The 23,281-nt window shown below is 46.9% G+C and overlaps 1 protein-coding gene across 2 annotated transcripts in view; it reads left to right on the top strand.

Moving 5' to 3' along the window:
• Positions 1 to 23,281, top strand: part of DENND2A (DENN domain containing 2A) — an 84,346-nt gene that overhangs the window by 36,617 nt on the left and 24,448 nt on the right. For both annotated transcript variants that reach the window (XM_044989320.1, XM_044989312.1), the window contains exons 3-8: positions 1,490 to 2,710; positions 4,224 to 4,351; positions 8,294 to 8,415; positions 13,149 to 13,346; positions 16,138 to 16,231; positions 18,841 to 18,891. In XM_044989320.1, coding sequence (XP_044845255.1) covers positions 1,490 to 2,710; positions 4,224 to 4,351; positions 8,294 to 8,415; positions 13,149 to 13,346; positions 16,138 to 16,231; positions 18,841 to 18,891 — 1,814 coding nt within the window. The remainder of the gene's footprint in view (positions 1 to 1,489; positions 2,711 to 4,223; positions 4,352 to 8,293; positions 8,416 to 13,148; positions 13,347 to 16,137; positions 16,232 to 18,840; positions 18,892 to 23,281) is intronic.

Below are 23,281 nucleotides of genomic sequence, written 5' to 3'. Positions count from 1 at the left end.
CCCACCTTGCCCCAGCCCAGAGCCCCCTCCCCCACCCTGAACTCCTCATTTCTGGCCCCAGCCCAGAGCCCGCACTCCCTCCCACACCCCAACCCCCCAACTTCGTGAGCATTTGCCCACCCCGGTTTGCCCAGCCCTGGTTTAACTTAAGGGGGTTGTGCCTCTGTAACTAAATAGTTTTAAAATTGATTTACTTACACTGATGCCATCTTTCTAGCATAGACAAGTCATTATTGTTTTGCAAAGTGCTCTGAAGAGCTTTGGGTTTGAAGTGATTATGTTATAAATGTAAATGTCTTCCCAGCTGGGGCTTAATGCATGTTGATAAAGGCACTTTGAGATCCTTGGGTGACAGGTGCTATGTGAAGTACATGTTTGTCTGGTGCAGCCAGGTGTCGTGTAATTAAGTGGTTTTCATCTCTTGCCATGACAAGCTTCATTTAGATGGTGTGCTCTGTGGGGCAGGAACTCTCTGTGTGGTGTGTGTTTGTACAATGGGAGCCTCAGCCCTTTGTGGGGCCCCTGGATGTTACAGCTGTGTGACTGATGAACAATAATAATAATAAACATAAAAGTGCAATGTTATTGTGTTAATGGGCACTCTGGAAAAACTTGGAAGGTGAAATTATTGGAGGAGAGGATCACTATGGGCAAGGTTCTTTCTTCAGTTTCATCGATCTCAAGGCAAGAAGGGGCTGCTGTGATGATTTAGCCTGACCGCCTGTGTAACACAAGCCACAGAATTCCATCCAGTGGCTCCTTCATCTAGCTCAATACCCGTCTGGTTGAACTAGCCCTTATGTTTTAGAACAACATCCAGCCTTGAGTTAAAGACTCCAAATGATGGCGTGAAAATCATTTACATTGGTTAATTTCCCTCCTTTTATTTCTAGTTTGAACTTTGCTAACTTCAGCTGCCAGCCACTGGATCTTGTTATGCCTTGTCTTGATGATTAAGCCAAATAGTCTATTTAGAAAGGCGTTACCGAGTAGACTGTAGAGGAATACCTACAGTGTCCCAAGTCTACACATCTCTTTGATAATCATGTGCTAGCTACTAAATCTTAAGTAAACTAGAGTCCATTTTGACTTTTATATTGATGCACCTGTCTAATGCACTAAGTAAAAAAACCCTACCGTTCTATTTAAAATGCATACAAAAATACAAACTGACCTGTTCTCAGTATGAACACTCTTAATTTTCAAAAACTATCCCACCCACGCTCACCCCATTCCACTCCCTCAGAGAAAGCCTGGGATAATAGACAGGTCTTGCCTCAAACTAGGTTCTGTCATAGCAAGAGAGAGAAGGAGTGCATTCCAGAGTCCAGGATCCTCCCCTGAGAATGCTCTGCAGCAGCCCCCATCTTTGAGCATCCCTGCCAACCTCACCTGCTTCAATAGAGCATACAGAGCTGGTGTACTGCTGACCAAACCTAGAATGATCAGCAAAAGTGATTTTTTCTTCTCTTTTGTCTTTGCTGTGTAGGGTCAAGCTTGCAAGTAAAAATAATACAAACACTGTGAAGGAATTAGAAAGACTTTGGTTTGGGTCTTCAAGTGAAAATTATTCTGAAGGTGCCAGTTTCACTCTGAGTCTAGGACCTAAAGCTGAACAAGTTTCTTCTGTGGTGAAAAGCCCATTGAAATCACTGGAGAACTTGATGCTGGATCCAAGGCTAGACTGCTTTCAGCAGAACATGCTGAGTCCCAAAATGATTATCAGTGACCCATCTGTGGATCTTAATGTCAAGGAGAGCAGCAACATCATAAGGAGGCAGATAGGAGGCACTCAGAATTTACAGTCAGCTGGGAAAGTCAGTTTGAGGAATAAGCCCTTCAGTATCAAGGACAAGATTTCCGAGTGGGAAGGGAAAAAGGAAACGCCTTCTCCTCTGGTCAGTCGGAAGGAGGAAGAGCCAGGAGTTAAAGAGGAGCTCAAGATGCCATGTGTGGTGGAGAAGATGAGTGGGGAAGTTTTGGGGCCTAGGAAAGTGGACTCCAAGAGACTTATAACCTGGGAGTTGGAATGCAAAGGGGTAGGCAAAGAGAATGAAAGAAGAGTGGGCACTTCAAAGAGCATGGGGCAGGGAACAGAGAGGAAAGTGGAAATGCAGGAGAAGGAAGAGAAGATTGATTCCAGTGTTGGAAAATGCAAGGAGATGAAAGGTGGTAAGTGGGAGGTCCAGAAAGAGAACCTTTCAGTACTGACTCAGGTCAAGAAACTGGAGCAGGCCTTGAAAGAAGGATCAGCAGAATTGCAGCCACAGTTGCCAGGTACTTATTATTCCCCATACTGTCTGCAGGAGAAGGCAGATGAGGGACAAATCTTCCCAGAGGACCAGGAAGGTGTATGTGGCTCTGAACTCAATAAGAGGCTCCTAAGTTTAGACTCAGAAATCAGTGAGCCCATTTTTGGGACTCTGGAAGAGGTGAAAGCATCTCAAGTGAAATGCAAGGATCACAGCATGGAGAATGTGTACACAGAACCAGGGATACCGGAGAAGAAACCTTTCATCAACCCACTTCCAAAGCCCAGGCGGACTTTCAAACATGAGGGAGAAGAGGGATGGATTCCGGCAGCTAGAAATAAGAGAAACTTGCCTCCTCTGCCATCTATACCTCCCCCTCCTCTCCCTTCTTCTCCTCCCCCATCAGCTGTCAGCAGAAGACTATGGAATGGGAAACATAAGAATAATGCTGACCACAGGTATTCTGGCTTTACTATTCTAATGCTGGTACAGGAGTGCTTGATTAATTTGATGGTGGTGTACAGTTCTGCTTCTGAAAAGGGCCTCCACAAAAGTGGCATCATCGGGGTCTATGTTTATTGGGTCTCAACCTTGTTCATTAGTAAAAGGATGCCTTTCTGACGATCCACTCCCTAAATTCACCCTGGGCTCTGAAAGTGAAGCAGTGTTCTTTCCGTCTCAGCAATGTCAGTGATCACGAGCCTGCAGGATATATTCTGCTCTGTTACACCTGTGCAAACACTGAAGGCCAATAGGTTTCCACAGGTGTAATGACTTTGACATGGAGATCCTATGACTAGTGACAGTGAGTGAGAATGAATGATTCCAGCCTGACTTTCTGATCCCAGGATGAGTTCATGATGTTGCCAGTTTAAAGACAAAACAAACAATCTTTTTTGCTTGCAGAATGAGCGCAGCTGATCCGAAGCCATTGAGAGATGGTAAGGGAGGGACCTTGCCATGCCATTTTTACACTGTCACTTTTCAGAGGAGAGCTGCCCTTTCTGCTCAAGTCTGTTCCTTGTTTACTCATGTTTTGCTGGAGGTTGCTCCCCACCCCGTCCCCTTTTGTAAATCCAAATATTTGAGTGGTGGGGGAAAACCCGCCTTAAAAATGTACTGTTCTTTTTGAGCCAATCCTCTGCAGTGGATCTACCTTAAAAATAAGAATTCCTGACTTCATGCGGACTGGGAGAGGACTTTAAACCTCTCTGTGATCGACTGGCTAGGATACTCCACTGCTGTCCGTTCTCATCATTCAATGTTGCATATTGCTGTCCTGCACCACTCATAGGAGGCCTGATTTCTGACAACGCTTATTCATGTTGAGTAGTAATCAGTGGGACTGCTTGTGGAGGAAGACACTACTTAGGGTATGTCTAGACTGCAGTCAGAGGCGTGATTGCAGCACAGGTAGGCATATCCATGCTAGCTTTACCTGTGCTAGCAGAGCTAAAAATAGCAGTGTCACTGGGGCGACATGGGCTTAGTGCGAGCTAGCAGTGCTCGTAGGTACCCGGGGGTCCTTGGCGTACTTGGACAGTCCACACTGAAGACTGTGCTGCTGCATCTACACTGCTATTTTTAGCTGCGCTAGCACAGGTATGTCCACCCGTGATGCAGTCAGATCCCAGATTGCCATGTAAACATGCCATAGGTGTTGCAGACTGTGGCCCATAGTATTTTACATGTGTGTTAGAATCATTATACACTAAATAAACCATTGCAGCCCTGACATTTGCTGGCTAGTCCCAGTCTGGTAAAAATTGATTGTCGTGTCGACACTGCTTTATACGTTGTACGGGATGGATCTGTGTTGCACTGGCTCTCCGTAGCTCATGTTGCTGGCTGAGTGACTTGCTGGAGACAAGTGAATGATATTGAATTATTGGACTTGTAAAGTCTGTTTATCTCTATCACTCTCCATCCTATTTCTCCCCCACCCTCTTCTTTCCCCCCCGAATGGCACAGGAAGTCCTATGAGTTTGAAGACTTGCTGCAGTCGTCGTCCGAGAATGGCAGGGTGGATTGGTACGCTCAGACCAAGCTGGCCCTCACACGCACTTTATCTGAGGAAAACATCTATGAAGACATTCTGGGTAGGAGCTTCAAGAGGGGAAGGGTTGGACAACTAAAAAGACTTGGGGCCCATCAATGAATACGTGTCACAGTCCAAGGCCTGACCTAGGAGAGTGTATTTATTAGTCAAGAGCATACTGTGGTGCATCACACACAAAATATCAGCCAGCAGGAAGAAAAATATTGTGTGAGCGGGTGACCATGAAATTAAAAAATTGGGTCCCACAATCCCTGGGTTCGTGTTTGTGGCACTGTGATTTATTCCACCCTTCAGTGTTAGTGCGGGTGCCTGGGGATGGCTGAGATTCCATCAGCGCCATTCCCAGGAATGTTATTTTATTATCCTACACTTACATACACAGTGTTTTCCAGAACATAGAGCAGAACACATCCCGTGTCCTGAAGAGCTTTGAGTCTAGCTGTCGCAGAGCTAGAGTTAAGTGAACCTCTTGCCAGAGTTTAGCTGGAGAGGAAGGAAATCAGTGCTGTTGTATCCTATAGAGGTGGGTCGCGTTGTTTGGGATGGGAGAGAGTCACAGGAACCAGCAGGGCATTGCCATTTTGATCTTAGCAAACTCTCATGCTGTTTGGTTAGAGAAGTCTCACAAAGTATATGCATCCCCTTGTGATTTGCTACAGACAAGGTGGAGATGCCCTGTCCTTTCCCCAGTCAGAAGAGATTGGCATTAGTTGTCAGTTTTAAAGCTGCCTACCCCTTTTGCGAGAGTTAGGGGGCACTTATGTGCCCTCTTTCCCCAGTTGGTTTGGGGGCCAAAGGACAGGGGATGTCCCAACAGCTGCTGGTCAAAGCCACTATGTAAGTGTCACCCTTCCAGCTGGAATAACATGGATCATATTGCATGGTTAAAGCACTGGCAAATCCCTCCATTCTCTCCCCAAGCTGACAAATTTCAGAGTGGGAGCCGTGTTAGTCTGTATCAGCTTGAACAACGAGGAGTCCTTGTGGCACCTTAGAGACTAAAAAATTTATTTGAGCATAAGCTTTTGTAGGCTAGAACCCACTTCATCAGATGCATGGAGTGGAAAATACAGTAGCAGGTATAAATACACAGCACATGAAAAGATGGGAGTTGCCGTAACAAGTGGGAGGTCAGTCTAACGAGACACTTTAATGAACAGTAGGATACCAAGGGAGGAAAAATCACTTTATAGTGATAATGAGAGTGGCCCATTTCAAACAGTTGACAAGAAGGTGTGAGTAACAGTAGGGGGAAATTAGTGTGGGGGGAAATTAGGTTTTGTAATGACCTATCCACTCCCAGTCTTTATTCAGGCCTAATTTGATGGTGTCCAGTTTGCAAATTAATTCCAGTTCTGCAGTGCCACATTGGAGTCTGTTTTTGAAGGCTTTTTGTTGAAGAATTGCCGTTTTAGGTCTGTTATTGAGTGACCAGGGAGATTGAAGTGTTCTACTCATTTTTGAATGTTATAATTCTTGATGTCAGATTTATGTCCATTTATCCTTTTGTGTAGAAACTGTCCGGTTTGGCCAATGTACTGGCAGAGGGGCATTGTTGTTACCCTACTGTTACTCACACCTTCTTGTCAACTATTTGAAATGGGCCACTCTCATTACCACTATAAAAGTGATTTTTCCTCCCTTGGTATCCTACTGTTCATTAAAGTGTCTCGTTAGACTGACCTCCCACTTGTTACGGCAACTCCCATCTTTTCATGTGCTGTGTATTTATACCTGCTACTGTATTTTCCACTCCATGCATCTGATGAAGTGGGTTCTGGCCCACGAAAGCTTATGCCCAAATAAATTTGTTAGTCTCTAAAGTGCCACAAGGACTCCTTGTTGTTCAAGCTGACAAAGAACTCCAATACCATGTTCAAATTCCTATTCTCCCTACCTTTTGATTGAAAAGGTTAGAGGGAAGGATAATAGTTGTCAAGTGGGACACACTTGGGTTTTTGTTTCCTTTAGTGTGCTTAGGCTCTGCCGGGCTCTGTCTGGAGTTAATGATCTTTAATTGACCCCTGCAGTCCTGGTGTGGTTGCCATGGAATCTGGAGGAGGAGATGGCTGATAGGGATGACTCCAGCAAAGCTACAACTTGATATTTCATAAAAGCACAGACTGGGAGACTTTATAAAGGATATACAGCTCTAGCTAGAAAACCCCACCCGTGCATGGTGAGTGGGGTGTTTGGAATGGTTCAGTCTGTCATTCTGCCACAGGGTGCTAGTGATGACCCACAGATGATAATATATACGAAACAGAGCGCGCACACACACACACACACATTGGAGCTGTCAGTATTAGAACTGCCCCTTTCCTGTATGTCTCCCATACTTAGAGTATGTCTCCCAGCGTGGGTAAACAGACCCACGTTAGTGCACTAATAATAGCAATGTGAGTGGTGACATGGGCTAGCTGCCTGAGCCAAACCCTCTGGACCTTCTAGGTCTGAGCTCAGGTGACTCGCTCTTGCCCCAGTGGCCACACTGCTATTTTTAGCATGCTCACTCGAGCAGAGCTAATGTGCGTCTGTCTAGCCAGGCTGGGAGGCATGCTTAGCTTGTCTCCCACCATGGCTCTCCTGTCTTGCTCAGTATTGTTTATGCAAAGCACTGGAATTCAGTGTAGGACAGACAGGAGGCAGGGTCTGCAGGTACTAGTGGGGGAAACCTGGCTGCCTCCCAGGCCAATTCAGATCAGACATGGTGCCAAAATTTCTGCACAAAGCGCTGGCAGCAGGAGGAGAGCTGCAGTGTCCCCTTGTCCTGAGTGCGAATTCTCACTGCTCCTGTCTCTCCAGTGTGTTAAATGCTGATCAGATAATTACAATTGGAATAATTCACATCCATGAAAAACCTACACCTAAAATAAGTTCTCTAGTTCAGGGGCAGCGTGTGGTTCCAGAACATTTGCATGCAGCTTTCTTTGATAGACAAAAGTACTTTTACCTCCCTCACCTTGGTGAGTCCAGACATTGGGTCACTCATAGACTCATGGAGTATCAGAGGAGAAGAGGTAGAAAAGATCTTGTGGTGCTGTGTCCTTGTCTGATGACTTCAGCTGCAGTCCCCCCCTCTCCATTGACCTCTGGCAGGGCAGGCTGTTGCACAGCCAAAGAGGAAATGCAAACCATATACAGGATCCAAGCTAAGCTGCAGTGCCTGCCCCAGCATTACTGACCCCCTAGTTTCATTCTCAGCTAGATGTGTACAAGAATAAGAGAAAGAAGGTTGCTTTTAACTAATGGCTCTCCATTGTGGTGGCACGACAGTATGCATAAGGAAAGGGAAGGCTCATAATAAATTGCCTGCCCATTCAGACACTTGGGCCTACATTTTCGATCACTGATTTTAGGTACCCAGACTGACAACCCTCGGGCCTGATCTCTCAGAGGCGCTGAGTATCTTCAGCTCACTTTCTAGTTAACTGGAGTTGTGGGTGCTCAGCATTTCTGAAGAATCAGGCACTAGCTGTCTCAAGGTGGGCACCTACAAATCAAGGCACCCCAAATTAGCAGCATGAGGCTTATGCACCACTTATGACCCACTTAAATGATATTTGGAAGGCTTAAGTGGGACTTAGATGGAGCACAGACCTTTGATTCAGAGAGAACAGGGAATCAGAAGAATGAAGAGAAGGGATATTAAAGGCCACAGTATATGAAAACCTTATGACTTCTCCATTGACAGGGAAATGGACTGGAGGACTTAATTGGTCTTTTCCATCTCTAACTTCTGTGACATAATTCTATGGCTGGATACATCCTGGTCAGGATTTGGATGCAATCCAGTAAGCAGCTGGACTCCCAGAGCTGGAGAGAGGGAAGGGATGGCAAGAATGTTTGAGAACAATTTTTTTTTAACCACTAGATGTGGGGAGAGGGAGGGGGAAAGCCATAGGATCCCAGCAGAGATTTTGTGGGACTCCTCCAGGATTTTCTGCGTTTCTTACCTATAGCGTGTGGCTCTTTGCTGCAGATCCACCATCGAAGGAAAACCCCTATGAAGACATTGAGATGAACAGCCGCTGCCTGGGGAAGAAATGTGTCCTGACTTTCCCAGCATCCCCCACCTCCTCTGTACCTGGCACGCCCCCGAAGGTATCTTGATTCAACCAGCATGACTTGTGTCCAGTTCCCAAAAGGCTTTGAGTGAAATCCTGCTCTCACTGAGGCCAATGGAGTTTTACTATTGACTTTAATGGGGCCAGGATTTCACCTTTTAGGTTTTAGCTACTGTTGAGGGGAAGTGCAATAGTGAGAATAGAGAGCCATGGGCACAAGAATTCCCATGTTCACCCTTTGGTATGGTGTCTTGTTTTTGTTTTTCTCACATTGGGGTTATCTCCTAAGCAGTATGCCAGGAGCATGCATCTGGAACTCGCTCAATAATCCGTGATAAGATTTAAGGGTCTGTACTTGTCAGTGCTACATTAAGATTTTATGCAAGAAGGGTGTGATACCAGCGATCATGTTTTGTTTTGGACAAAATTTTGTTTTGGACAAAATCCTGTTTTGATCCATTTCCTCTGTAAATATGTGTTCCCAGTGAAGCCTCCACATCATGCAAGCAGTTTGGGGGAAAGCAAGCAGATCACAAAAGGAAGAGCATCTGTCTGATCTTAACTAAGATGGTAACTCATATATGCACAGACATGCTAAGGGCTGTGGTAGGGCAGTGGGCTCGTGTTGGCCTTTCGCCTCTGGAAACCTGGAGTCAGATTTTTACCAGGTTCCAAGTGAAAATGAGTTGTGCTCTGATCTAGTCTCTACACGTGTCCAGCACAAAATTAGCTGTGGACCTCCGTTGCAAAATTTGGTTCCAGGGCTGACCTCTCTTGAGGTTCAGGGGCGTTTGCCCATGGAGTGTTGGTCTGGGCCCAGTTCTACAGCGAATCCTCACCAGATGGCAGTCTCAGTTTCAATCTAGCGGAACCCCAGAACCGGAGAGCAGGGTGGAGTTGCAGTTTAGAGTTGAGGACCATTGGCAGAGCTACAAGGAGGAAGTTTTACCTGTTCCGGGCTGCTTTGTATTTTGCTCAGCCCTGCTCTTTTAGCCCCATAATTTTGTGAGTGCTACATTCATTCACAATATTTAAAACCAGGGAAAGGCCATTCATTGCTGCAGTGTAAGGTAGCCTTCTCTTCTTTAAAGTGGCCCTGGATGCGCCGCCAGTCAAGGCCCAGCAATCTGATCAGCATCCATGGGCAATATGTAATCCATTTTTGCAACTGTTAAGAATTGTGAAGTGAAGCGTCTATTGCCCCCTCCATTAGGAAGGTCCTGTTGGATTTCCGTTGATAAGTTTGGTTAAAGGTAGCAACTAACTCCCTGTGGTTTCACTGGGAGGCGCTTACTAGAATTCCTGGCCAGCTCAGACAGCCTTAACAAGTGCACCCTTGGGTCCTACTTTCTTGGGGACTCCCCCATCTCATGCAAGTGCTGCAACTCTGTCTGACGCTGTCTTTCTCTTTAGCAATGAGACCAGAGGAGGAGGTAAATATACGGTCTGAGCCTCTTTCTAGAAGCTTGTGATCCAGTGAAGGGCAGCCGTGCTGTCTGCCTCCTGTGTTGTTCCAGTTGCTACCTGTTCTACCCTTAGACCAGGGGTTCTCACAACCAATTTTTTGGTGACCTCAGAGTGCAGCCACCAACTCTTGCTGGAGGCTGCTCTGACAATTTTTCCTAAAATACTTAATTAACTTTAGGAAAAACAAATAAATATGCACATATATGCTTCCAAATCATTGTAAGTTAATTTTGTAGAGTTTGGGTTTTCTTTTGCAGACTCAATAATAAAAATAATGTACAGTTGTCACTAATCTTTATTGGATCTAAACAGAATAGAAACCCAAATAAGGCACTTTGCACATTCTTCTCTCTTTTTGTTGTTTCTTTGGCTTTTTGGGAGCTTTTTAAAAGACTTGATAGCTAGTAAGTCTGCTGCCCCGAAAAAGTAACATTTGTATGTTTGTTAATATCGGTTTTCACAGCCTTCCAGCTAGCTAGTAAGTCTGCTGTGAAAAGTGATATTAACAAACATACATATATCAATTTTCACAGCAGACTCACTCAGCCCTGGTAAGCCAGAAGCCCTGGACGGGGAGGTGGGTAGGGGGACAGCAGTGTCTAGGAGCGATGGGAGGATGGATGGGTGACTGGTGAGGCAGCAGGGGCCAGGGGTGATGCGAGGTGTGTGAGCCAAGGGCTGGCACCGGCCGCTGTATGGCCAGAGTCCAGAGCCAGAACCCAAAGACCCATGACCGGATCCTGCTGCCCACCACCACAGGGCTGAAGCCAAGACTCACCACCCCAGCAAGGTGGGGTACTCACTGGTTGCCTGCTCCTTTGGCGTTTGGGGCTCCAGAGTGGGACAGGGCCCAACCCCTGCTGGTGGCCCTGGGGGAGGTTCCACTGCTTTGCCACCCCACCCCCACTGTCCAGGAGGCTGTCATGGTCGCAAAAAAAGCCCATGGTGGTCCCAGTGGCTGCATTTGAGAAATGCTGCCTTACATTGTCCAGGTTGCCTCAGGCTCAGCCCACATGACAGTAGAAGATCATGCTAGTAACAAGTAATGTTGACAGCGGGGGTATGAACTCAGTTTTCCTTACCAATAGCCCTCGCCATGCTATCCAAGCTGCAGATACCGTTATTAGGGCTGATTTAAATTTTTTCAAAATGTTGACACCTTCCCCCCCCACACACACACACACCCAAAAAACTGTAAGAGTGATTGAGATTTTTTAGAAAATGTGAAATTGCAATGAAATGTTCTTTTGAAAATGTGTCTGCATTTTTTGATCAGCTCCCTACCCCCCAGAGGTAAACTGTAGCATGGCTGTAGAGCTAATCTCTTCATCACAGGTATTTGGGATGGAATTCACACCTGTGCAAAGGGCACATACAAGGACCCATCCACCTCTTAAGTCCCACTCAAGCTCTCAAAAATGGGACTGAACTATTGCATAGGCCTTGTGCTGGCCCTCTGCATGGGGATGAATTTCATCCTTATGGCTCCCCTGTCAAGGTTGTATCTAGGAGCTGAAATAACACAGTTATACTGCTACATGGTTCTTAACACAAAAAATTGCTGTCCGCGTTGGTCAGGAAAAATGTGCTGGTAACACCCTGTCTGATAGCCAACATAGTTTCAACTATAGCATGGACCTTACTGGACCCAAATAGTGGTAGAACCCTGCCCCGTCCCATTCCCCCATCCCCGAACTGACTAGGGCCTGGTCTACACTAGGGCGGGGGGTCGAACTAAGGTACGCGACTTCAGCTACGTGAATAGCGTAGCTGAAGTCGAACTACCTTAGTTTGAACTTCTTACCTGTCCAGACGCCGCGGGATCGAAGTCCGCGGCTCCCCCGTCGACTCCGCCACCGCCATTCGCGGTGGTGGAGTTCCGGAGTCGACGGGAGCGCGTCCGGAGTTCGAACTATCGCGTCTAGATTAGACGCGATAGTTCGAACTCCGAGAAGTCGAACGCTACCCGTCGACCCGGCCGTAAGTATGGACGTACCCTAGGACTGTCTGAGAGGCTCCCCACCCTGAAGACCCATCATACATAAATTGAATCATTGGGTTGATGGAAGAAACAGTGGAGACCAGTCTCCAAAGGAGACGCTTATTCACCCTCTCGGAAGCCGTGAAGAAGCAGAAGGCTCATTTTTGCCCCCAATTCCTTCCTCTCTGGAAGATGTTCCATTCCTGGGAGGGGGCAGAGTAAGCTCTTCTGGGCAGGGATTGTCTCTGTGGGTGTACAGCACTCAACACAATGAAGAGCTGATCCTGCTCGGGCCTTCCCGGTGCTGCTGTACTATAAAGAAGGAGAACGCGATAGAAGTTGTTACCAAGAGTCATTGCACTGAAAAGCAACTTGCTTGGATTTAACCAGAGAGCTGAATTTGAAATCCATTTGAATTAACTGCTTGTTATCTAAATAGCACTGGCCTAACTCTGTGCCTGTTGACTCAATGGCAGAACTCCCATTAACTTCAAATGGGAGCAGAATTAGGCCAACGCTGAGTGCGTTTGAAAATCCCGCTATCACACGAGTGAGTTGAACTTTGACCCTCTTAAAGGCCCAAGCTCATCCTGTGACATACCAACAAGAGAAAATGTAGGCACTAGCCAACTCTGATGATGTGAAAGGAAGCTGCACCTTCACGCCCACACATAGGTTCCTGTAGTTTCACTAAATAAAAAAGTTACAAATAGTGGAGGGATTAGAACTGGTGAGGAGAGAATGTTCCATGACTTCCCTCTGTATTCCTTCCTCTACTTCCTCTTCACGCTTCCACCCAAAGTGTCATTTCACAATGGCCCTATCTCTCTCTGGAGCTTCTCCCAGCATTGTCCAGGAGTTGCTCTCTAGGATATATGAGGCACTCCCTCCCCACGAGTATGCTGCTTTGGCACTACTCCCAGCTCCTTTGGTCTGGGGAATTTAGAATCTGAACATTGATACTATAATATACCAGCCTGTTGGGTTGCAACTGGACTTAACCAAACACTTACTGATGGGGTTAGGAAGAAACTAACTTCCATTGCTGTCCATGGTGGGGTTTCTTGCACCTTCCTCTGAAATATTGTCTTTAATTGTCTTGCATGGTAGTCCTGTGTAAACTGTGACAGCCATGCAAATTTCTTGGGCCTGTGAGAATCTGCCAAGCATACTGGTAAGCCGCATATGCCTGTGTGCTAGCCATGTGCTCCAGCTCACCTAATTGAAATTAGTGCTGTCACAATGTTTCCTTGAGAAGTATAGTGAGATAGAGAGTGCTGTGTTAATGTATTTCCTCTCCTCCGTTCTGTCTCCTTCCTCAGTTGCTTTCCAAACCCATTTTCTTTCGACAAAACTCAGAGCGGCGGAGTTTCAAACTGCTGGACATACGGAAACTGAGCCGTGACGGTACTGGGTCCCCTTCCAAAATCAGCCCTCCCTCTACCCCCAGCAGCCCAGATGATACCTTCTTCTCCCTGGGAGATTCTCAGAATGGCAAGAGGAGAAGGAAGATTCCCAAGGTAACTTCAGGGTTTTTTCCCCCCCTTATCCTGGCTTCTCATGTGTTGTTACGTTGATAAGGGCGAATTTTTGGTGCAATTTCCAATGTCATGCCCATAAAATTTAGGAAGAGTTCTGGGCTATGATTTGATTTCCATTAACCTTTCACCGTTAGTACTAAACATTTTCTACATCCCACTCACCCTTTTTCTCATGGGAAAAGGGGTCCAAAGATCTCTGCAAGGTCTAAAGCAGTGGTTCTCAACCAGGAGTACATCTATCCCTGGGGGCACACAGAGGTATTCCAGGGGGTACATCAATTCCTCTAGATACTGGTCTAGTTTTACAACAGGTACATAAAAAGCACTAATGAAGTCAGTGCAAACTAAAATTCATACAGACTTTATACTGCTTTACATACTATACACTGAAATGGAAATACAATATTTATATTCTAGTTGATTTATTATATAATTATATGGCAAAAATTAGAAAGAAAGCAATTTTTCCATAATAGTGTGCTGTGACACTTTTGTATTTTTATGTCTGATTTTGTAAGCAAGTAGTTAAGTGTCGTGAACTGGAGGTACACAAGACAAATCAGACTCCGGAAAGGAATACAGTAGTCTGGAAAGGTTGAGAGCCACTGATCTAGAGAATGTGTTTTTTCTCTCTGTCATGTCCCACACTACTGTGAGGGATAAAACAAGTTAAAAAAAATTCAGAATTAGAAATTTCAACTAGATTTTTTTAATGAAATTCAAATGTTGATAGAAAATTGATGATTTTTTTTGCAAAGAATACATCTTGGTTTCCAACCATGTTTAGTGAAGGACATGGAGAGCAGTGGATCCAATGAAGGGCCATGTGTCCAATAATTGTTACCTGGTGATAATATATATTTTCTTTCAAGGTATTATTCACTAGCTGTCTCAATGTGCTGTAAGAGTTCCAAGAAGGGGTATAATCCCACGTAAACAAAGGAGACAAAGCTGGAACTCAAGCTGCGTAGAATCTTGTTTGTTTGTCTGTAGTTATAGATGTTTTCTTTAACAACACTTCCTGTTTAAGATTGACTGTGATTTCATATATCATGACACTATTTTAGATTTAGATCGGGGAGTCGTTGGGCTCAATTCAAGTGAGGCTGTGGACCATGTATTGAATGCTTTCAAAACATGGTTATTTTTCCTGCTCTTAGCAAGGCTCTGGCAAAGGTTAGCAGTGCTAGGCTGCAACTGTGTCTCTGAGCAGACAGTCTTCCTTTGGGAAAATGTGTGCTTGTGTGTATTTATGTTGTCTGATCATGTGTTCTCATGTGTACAAATCTAATTGTGCATGCCTGTGTTGTACATATTGGGTCTTCACAATGTATATGTTCATGCCTAAAAAGAGATGCAGATTTTTCCCATGTGTCTACTTAGTGTGCTTGTGTGTGTGTGTGGGTGTGTGGGTGTGTGAGAGAGAGAGAGAGAGAGAGAGCATTCACATTTCAGGATGTGCATGTGTGTACACAAGTTCACATTAAGTGCCATGGATGGGGAAGTTAAGGGTTGTGAACTTATTGGTGAGTGTAGTGCTGTGTGCCCGGGAACAAGATTTACTATATACATTGATGTTGGTACCAACATGAGAACCAGGACAGACAGTTCGAGATGTGAAATAAATGATCTATCCTAAAGGCTTTTGTTTAAAGCATTTCTGACCAAATTTCTACTAAGTCAGTAAGTCCAGCACCTCTTTATCATTGTCGATTACACGATGGTTGTTCTCCAGGGTCGCTCATAGGTGTGTATATACTAGTGTAGTAACAAAGCCAAACTGTTAACAGAAAGCGTTTCTGCTTCTTGTGGCCCCTTCTTTTGCCTCCCCCAAGATCCCAGCTGCACGATGTGTTGTGTCATGTTAGGCATCCATTTCATATTTAAAAATATCAATAATTGAGCTGTGCCACTGGGGTGGATGGGACGGGATTTTGTTTGAAATTGTTTTTTCAAACTCTTGCAGCTGGATCTTCAGGTCTACCTGTGTGTAAGTTGCATTCTGCCACCTTGTTGCCATCCCATACCCAGGGAAGGCTTTGGGCCATGGTAGATCAGCCTCAGGTGCGCTGTATAGCCTAGGAGCCACTGGCCTTAGATGACAGCAAGAGCTGATCATTCCCCATTCATCCTACTCCCAGGACACCAACTGGACCAGCTGACAGCCACAAGCCCTCTGGCCTTCAAACCAGCTGGGGATTTCCCTACGCAAGGGGAACCCCCATTTGCCCTGTGAGAGTCACTCTCTGCCTGCAGTGCAAAGAGGGATGATGAGCTGACCCCTTGAATCTACAGCCCTGACTAGTCTACAGAAGGGACTGTACTAAAAGACTTGTTTTAAAAGCTCATTTTAACAGCAGCTTCCGTTAGCACTGATTTCCCCCACGTGGAAAATGTATAAAGTGTCTAAAGTATTTTTTTAAATGAGGTTCTCAGTAACCTAAATAGGTTTTCAAATTCTCCTTAGGTCTCTAACATGCTTTCTGTAAGAGGTGTTGAGAACAGTTTAATCCTAATCTTTACTGGTGATCTGTTGTTCTCGAATCCACTGGGGTGGGGAGGGCTGGTCCAGGGGATGGCCCAGGGGGACTCATTGTCAACGAAGTGTAGACAGAGTCATAGTGTATATGGTACCTATAGGGTCCAGTGGTGGGAAGGTTGTTGACCAGGATTAGGAAACTGAAAATTCCCTTTGGAACAATAACATTTTCATCTTCCTTATTGGGGAAAGGGCACTAACCCTGTTTTCTGTCTCCTGCTTGCTGAGCAGCTGGTATTGAAAATCAATGCCATCTATGAGGCCCGAAGAGGGAAGAAGCGTGTCAAGAGGCTGTCCCAGTCTACGGAGAGCAATTCAGGGAAAGGTAAATGAACTTTGACCAAAGCTGAGTCTTTTTGAGAGTTTCTACCTGGCTTGAATTTTTTGTGATGTACAGTGTGTTTCCTAACACTTTGGTTCGGTGTAAAAGGACTGGCTGGGGCCAGGGCCGGCGCTTCCATTTAGGCGACCTAGGCAGTCGCCTAGGGCGCCAGGATTTGCGGGGGGGGGGGAGGGGCGGCATTTTGCCGGGATGGCGGCAGGCGGCTCCAGTGGACCTCCCGCAGGCGTGCCTGCGGAGGGTCCGCTGGTCCCGCGGCTCCGGTGGAGCATCCGCAGGCAAGCCTGTGGCAGGTCCACCGGAGCCCCGGGACCAGCGGACCCTCCGCAGGGACGCCTGCGGCAGATCCACCGGAGCCATGGGACTGGCGGCAAAATGGGTAGAGCCGGCCCTGCGCCTAGGGCGCCAAAAACCCTGGCGCCGCTCCTGGCTGGGGCTTCCTTTATGAATAGGGCCCTACTAAATTCACAGTCCATTTTGGTCAATTTAACAATCGTAGGAATTTAAAAATAATAAATTTTATGATTCCAGCTATTTAAATCTGAAATTTTACAGTGTTGTAATTGTGGGGGTTGCAGTACTGCTACCCTTACTGCTGCTGCTGGCGGCAGCACTGCCTTCAGAGCTGGGCAGCTGGACAGCAGTGGTTGCTGGCTAGAGCCCAGCTCTGAAGGCAGAGCCACGGCCAGCAGCAGCGCAGAAATAAGGATGGCATGGTATGGTATTGCCACCCTTACTTCTGCGCTGCTGCCTGAAGAGCTGGGCCCTCAGTCAGCAGCCAACACTCTCCGGCCGCCCAGTTCTGAACGCAGCAGCGCAGAAGTAAAGATGACATGGTGTGGTATTGCCACCCTTACTTCTGTGCTGCTGCTGGCGGGGTGCTGCCCTCAGAGCTGGTTGCCTGGCCAACAGCCACCACTCTCCGGCCTCCCAGCTCTGAAGGCAGGACAGAAGTAAGAGTGGCAATACTGTGATCCCCCCTAAAATAACCTTGCGACCCCCCTCCCGAAACTCCTTTTTGGGTCAGTACCCCCAATTTGAGAAATGCTGGTCTCCCCCATGAAATCTGTGTAGTATAGGGTAAAAGCACACAAAAGACCAGATTTCACGGAGTGGGGGAGACCAGATTTCATGGTCCCTGATGCGTTTTTCATGGCTGTGAATTTGGTAGGGCCCTTTTTATGAAGCTAAAGGCTAGTCCACTATCTAAGGCTATGTCTACACTGCACACCCTACAGTGGCACAACTGTGCCAATACAGCAGTGCCACTGTAAGGTCTCCCGTTTAGCCACAGAGAGCTCTTCTGCCAACAAAATAAAACCAGCCCCAACAAGGGCAGTAGGTCTGTTGGCAGGAGAGCATCTCCCACTGACATAGTGATAGCCGCACCAGCACTTTTTGTTGATAAAACTTTTGTCAGCCAGAGGTGTGGGGTTTTTTTCACACCCCGACTGACAAAATTTTACTGACAAAGTGCAGTGAAGACATAGCCTAGGACAGTGGTCCCCAATGCGGTGCCCGTGGGCGCCATGGTGCCCACTGGGGCATTTATGTGCGCCCGCCTATTGACAAGTGTGTGCTTCCGCCGGACAACCCACCTCTGAGGAGCGCGGCCGCTGGACAACCAGCCGCTGAAATGCTGCCGAGAAGCAGCAACGCCAAGCGTCGCTGACGAAATGCCACTGCTTCTCGGTGGCATTTTGGCGGCGACGCTTCTTGATGACGCCAGTTCTCGGCGGCATTTCGGTGGCGACGCTTCTCGATGATGATGGTTCTCGGCGGCATTTCTGCATCTGGTCGTCCGGCACCCGCCACACTCTTCTGGGAACATGAATATGCTATTGCAACAGAAAGGTTGGGGACCACTGGCCTAGGAGCTCTTACTGTAAGGACATTTCCCCCCCCGACTCAGTTTTAGTCCATCACTCCTAATGGTAACCTCATGGGTTGCACTGAACAATTCCTCCTCTTCTTGGTGTTTCTTTCTCACAGATGCTTGTAGATGTTTGTCATTTTATATATATATATATATATATATATATATATATAAGCTTTTGTTTCGGGTTTTAAAACAATCTCTTTGGGGGATTAGAAAGAGACCTTAATGGGGGCAGATTACTCCACATTGGCCTACTCTGGGGGTTTTTGGCACCTTCTTCTAATGCATCTGGTTCTGGACACTATCTGTGGCAGGATACTGGACTAGACAGATCATGCATCTGATACAGAATGGCAATTAACTGTGTCCCCCCTGTCCCTCAAGTTATTGTGTAGCCAAGATAAGCATGTTAGATCCAAATGTTGTGCTTGGTTACATCCATACAACCAACTGAATGTCAGTTGAAGCTTTCTGGATTTTTCCTTTCGCTCTATATACATAATCGCTTTTGTTCCTCTTTTCTGAATGCCCTCTAATGGACAGGAAGGTATCAAGAATGGTGAGCTAAGGCTCCATTGTCATGGGCACCCCTGGGAAGAAAGAGCCCTTGTGTGCGATACATTCTGCCTCCTGAAGTGGTTAAGCCTGGTTATATTCTGCCATCCATAAGCAGTGCACTATTTTTAGACAGTCTTTATTTCATGTTTCCTGGTAGTTACAGATGAGAACAGTGAATCGGACAGTGACACTGAAGAGAAACTGAAAGGTAAGAAAAGTTTGCCCTCCGCACACACATGGGAAATGGTAACTCCCACTTGATTTCCAGGGGTGTATTAGCTCTTTCCTGTTCTCTTTGCGGAACTTAGAGAAGAGACTCATTTCCACTCAGAAAAGAGAGAAGTCAAAGGCCACAGAACCGCAGGAGAAGCTCAGTTTGAGACACATGAGAGCCCAAACCAAACCGAGAGCCCGTTCCAACTCCCACAGAAGTCAATGGGAGTTTCTAAACTGACTGTCGTGGGAGTTGGCTTGGACACTGAGGCAGTTCAGAAGAGGTTTCGATAAGTAAAGAGTCACAAATGTGTGAAGAAGGCTGCCAGAGGCAGCACTGCAATGTAACAGCATGAGCATAGTCCAAAGTCCTCACTTGAGGAGCAAACTATTGCAGCTAGTGGAGAGATTGAGCTGCACTACATGCTCTCCTGTGAAACTCCTGTGCCTACGTGAGGCTGTTTGCTCAGCCCTAGAGGAACTATGTGTTGTATCAGCCTCCACAGGATTCCTGCAGAATCTCCTTGAATTCCCTGCCCTGGTTATCACTCCAGCACTGTACTACTGACACTATGATTATGTCTGGATTTATAGCCGTGATTAGAAACCAGCCGAAACTGGCATTTGAAATCGAAACTCCCCCAACTATAAGGATTTTCAGATTCCTGTGCAGAGATACAACCCTAGCCCCATGGTTTGGGGAACAGGTCAGATCCTGGTGCAGGGCAGGGGTAAGCAGGTGGCATTCCCACTCTGCTTCTCACACAGTGCACTAGTACTGGAGATGACCTGACCTTATCCCTTTTGGGGAGTTGCCTGAATAGAAAAATTAAAACAAACATAAACATCACCCTGATCATCCTCCTGAATTTAGCTGTTAGCAGGGTTTTTCCCTGCAGGACCCTTGTGTTCCTGACTCAACTTAGCTCTGCGTCAGAAGGTATGTCTACACTGCAATTAGACACCTGCGGCTGGCCCATGTCAGCTGACTTGGGCTCCCGGGGATTGGGCTAAGGGGCTTTTAAATTGAGGTGTAGATTTTCACCCTCAGTCTGCAGCCCTCCCACCTTGCAGGGTCCTAGAGCCCAGGCTGCAGCTCCAGCCTGAGGCCAAGCATCTATGCCACAGTTAAACAGCCCCTTACCCCAAGCCCCACGAGTCCAAGTCAGCTGGCACGGGCCGGATGCGGGTTTTTACTTGCAGTGCAGACATACCCTGAGAGATACTTGATGAGCCTCATAGAGCCTTTTCTATTCCTGGACTGGAGTTAATATGAACTGTCTGGTCTGGCTGCCAGAGTGAATCAGCTTAATAGGCCTGTATCTCTGTGCAGGGTCCTAGCACCTGACCGCTTATCACAGGCCTGTTGTCCACTTTGCAGTTAGCTGAAATCTAGTGAGGACAGCTCATGAGGCTTTCGTTTGAACCTGAATTAGAGCCCTGATTGGGCTCAAACCTACACTTAATCCAGATCAGGGTCCAAATACCACCTCTTTGGCCCATACGTTCCAAGGCAATGTGGGAACAATTCTACTCTAATACCATATTGCCATTGCCCAGTCACTACACCAAAATCTTCCAGTAAAAAACGTTAGTGTGTTACCGCTGTGCTAGAGTGGTAAAAACTACACTGCCTCTGTGTTCCCATGTGTTCATGTGCTGAAAAAGATTGTAATTCTGCACATGCGTGTAGGCATTCCACGTGTTCAACAAGAGCAGATTTCAGGACTTTCTTCTCCTTGGGTATGTCTACACTACCCGCCGGATCGGTGGGTAGCGATCGGTTTATCGGGGATCGATATATCGCGTCTCATCTAGACGCGATATATCGATCCCCGAACGCACGCCCGTCGACTCCAGAACTCCACTAGGGCGAGCGGCGTTAGCGGAGTCGACAGGGGGAGCCGCGGCCGTCGATCCCGCGCCGTGAGGACGGGAGGTAAGTCGAAATAAGATATTTCGACTTCAGCTACGCTATTCCCGTAGCTGAAGTTGTGTATCTCTCATCGACCCCGCCCCCTAGTGTAAACCAGGCCCTTGTTTCACCAGCTTTTGCTTCCATTGCTAGTTTGCTTTTTCTATTCATGGAAAGTGCATCTCTTTGGAGATAGAACCTGCCTGTTTTAAAAATCCAGAAGGGAGGATTTTGCTCTCCCATGAGCAGGACCCGGTTAGTGTGGAGAGGCAAGGTGGGTGAGGTAATATCTTTTGTTGGACCAACTTCTGTCGGAGAGAGAGATAAATTTTCAAGCTTACTCAGAGCTCTTTTTCACGTGTGGGAAACTAACTCACAGCCAAACCAAAACCTCAGATCCAAACAGCACCAAACTCTGAGGGTCTCAGAATCCAAACATGACTCTGAATCTGATGATGCAGATAACACCTGTCTCTATAAAGGTGTGAATCAGAACTCTGGAGCCACGATGTGTTGCTGAGATGTGTTCCCCGTGCACTTATTCTCCTGACTCAAACAGTATGGTGCCACTGTTTTAAATACTAGGAAAGTGGGCCCATTTTGTAATTGAAATGTTTTATGTTTGGAGCTTTCCGTTTGAGACAGTATATTAAGTGCTGTCCATTAGGGAAGGGAGAACACTCTGAAGCCAGATTCTGCCATGACAACAACAGTGCAATCCGATTAGCTTTAATGGCGTTGCACAAGACGTAAGCCAAGGCAGAATTTGATGTATAGGCTGCGTTTACTTTACACACGACTGCAGGCAGCATGTAGTGTACGTGTAGCTACAGGCTGCAGTGAAAAGCACACTGTGTCCACACTGTGGCGTGTAGTTACGCATGTCAGTGAAAGACTCTGGCAGAGGCTCAGGCTTTCCGTGCTGCCTTCTCCCTGCCAGAGCCTTTCCCTGCTTCTGGAGTCTTTCCCTGCTGCAGGGAACGGCTCCAGCATTGGGAGGCTGGTAGAGCCTTTCCCTGTTGACGGAGTCTTTAGCTGTGGCAAGGAAAGACTCTGGAAGGGGGCAGGCAGCAGCCTTTCCCCACTGCCTCCCCCCTGCCAGAGCCTTTCCCCAGCATCCCGGAGGCAGTGGGGCACTATGCTGCTAAAAATAGCAGTGTAGTTGGGGAGGCACTGCTTGAGTGAGTGGAGAGGCATGTAGTGTATGTTCTCACATACATACCCACAGCCTTCAGGCATGTCTGTGCCTACTCCCCTAAGCCGTGGCTCACCATTTTCTTCTGTGGAGACTACACACGTATGTACACTACATGTCGCCGAAAGAAGGGTACAGTGTACATGCATCCTTGGGGGCGGGGGTGGCATTTTCAGAAGCACTTAGCCTACTCTGCTCCTATTGAAGACAGTAGTAAAACTCCCATTAGCTTCAGAGGGAGCAGATTTAGGCCAGTGCTGAATGTTTTTGAAAATCCCTGCCTTAGACAATAAAGGGCCTTAACCCCACCTGTAGCCAGGCCCTGACTGGTGCAGGTGGGGTGGGGATAAAAGATGATTGTAAGCTATATTTCCAGTCCCCTTATATCCTGACCAGGCATTGTTTCACTTCCTGCTGTAACTTAGAGCAGCCACAGGGCTGCTGTCAGTTGTATTCAGCTGGAACCTATGAGCAGCACAAAGCAACCTAATGAGGGGCCAAAGATCTGGCCCAAGGCATTCATATAAGTCTCCACGGAGCTGCCTCTTCTTGGGCAGAGCTCTTGTTTGCAGTCACTTTATTTGGTGCTGATCAGTTCCAGTACACCGTCATGGATTGCCCGTCAAACTTGGGGGCATCACTCTGCCACCCAGCAGCACAGGGTGCCTGGCTGTGACGTATTCTGCAGTCTCGTCTTGCAGTTCATTGCCACTTTACTTTTATGGGAGGAGGGGGGCACTTTTGGAGATTTACTTTGAACCTAACTATAAAACTACAGGGGAAAGTGTTCCAAAGGAATCTTGTCTGGCCTCTCCCCAGTGGGTGGCTTTTCATTACTTTCCCGACTGGAGTGTTTCTTGTCCCATTGTTTGTACATTGTGGTAGTCTCAGGCTGCTGGTCAGTTTTGTTCTTTTCCCAGTATCTTTGGGTGAACTTGGCCCTTGTTTTGAAAAATAAAAGTAATTTGAGCTCTGATTAGCTTCAGGCATTGTATGGGCTGGCATCAGGCAACCTTTTTCACTCATCCCTCTGCCAAAGCATTTCATTCCTGGCCTACAGCTTCCCCCATCATGCCATTACAGCCCTGGGGCCGTGACATTACTCAGCCTGACTGTGTTCTGACCTACAGGATCCCCAGCTACTCTAGTTCTGGGCTTCAAGTGCTGCCAGCGACCTCTATGCATCAGTCACATGTGCTGGCTTTGACATGTAGATGAATAAGGATGAGGATGACCCCAGGAACTCTCTCTTTCACTTGCTACCCCACCTGGATT

Source organism: Mauremys mutica, chromosome 1 (assembly GCF_020497125.1).
Source record: "Mauremys mutica isolate MM-2020 ecotype Southern chromosome 1, ASM2049712v1, whole genome shotgun sequence".
In the NCBI taxonomy this organism is placed as follows: domain Eukaryota; kingdom Metazoa; phylum Chordata; order Testudines; family Geoemydidae; genus Mauremys; species Mauremys mutica.
Note: the sequence above shows the minus strand (reverse complement) of the source record. Positions and strands in the feature narration are given on the sequence as shown.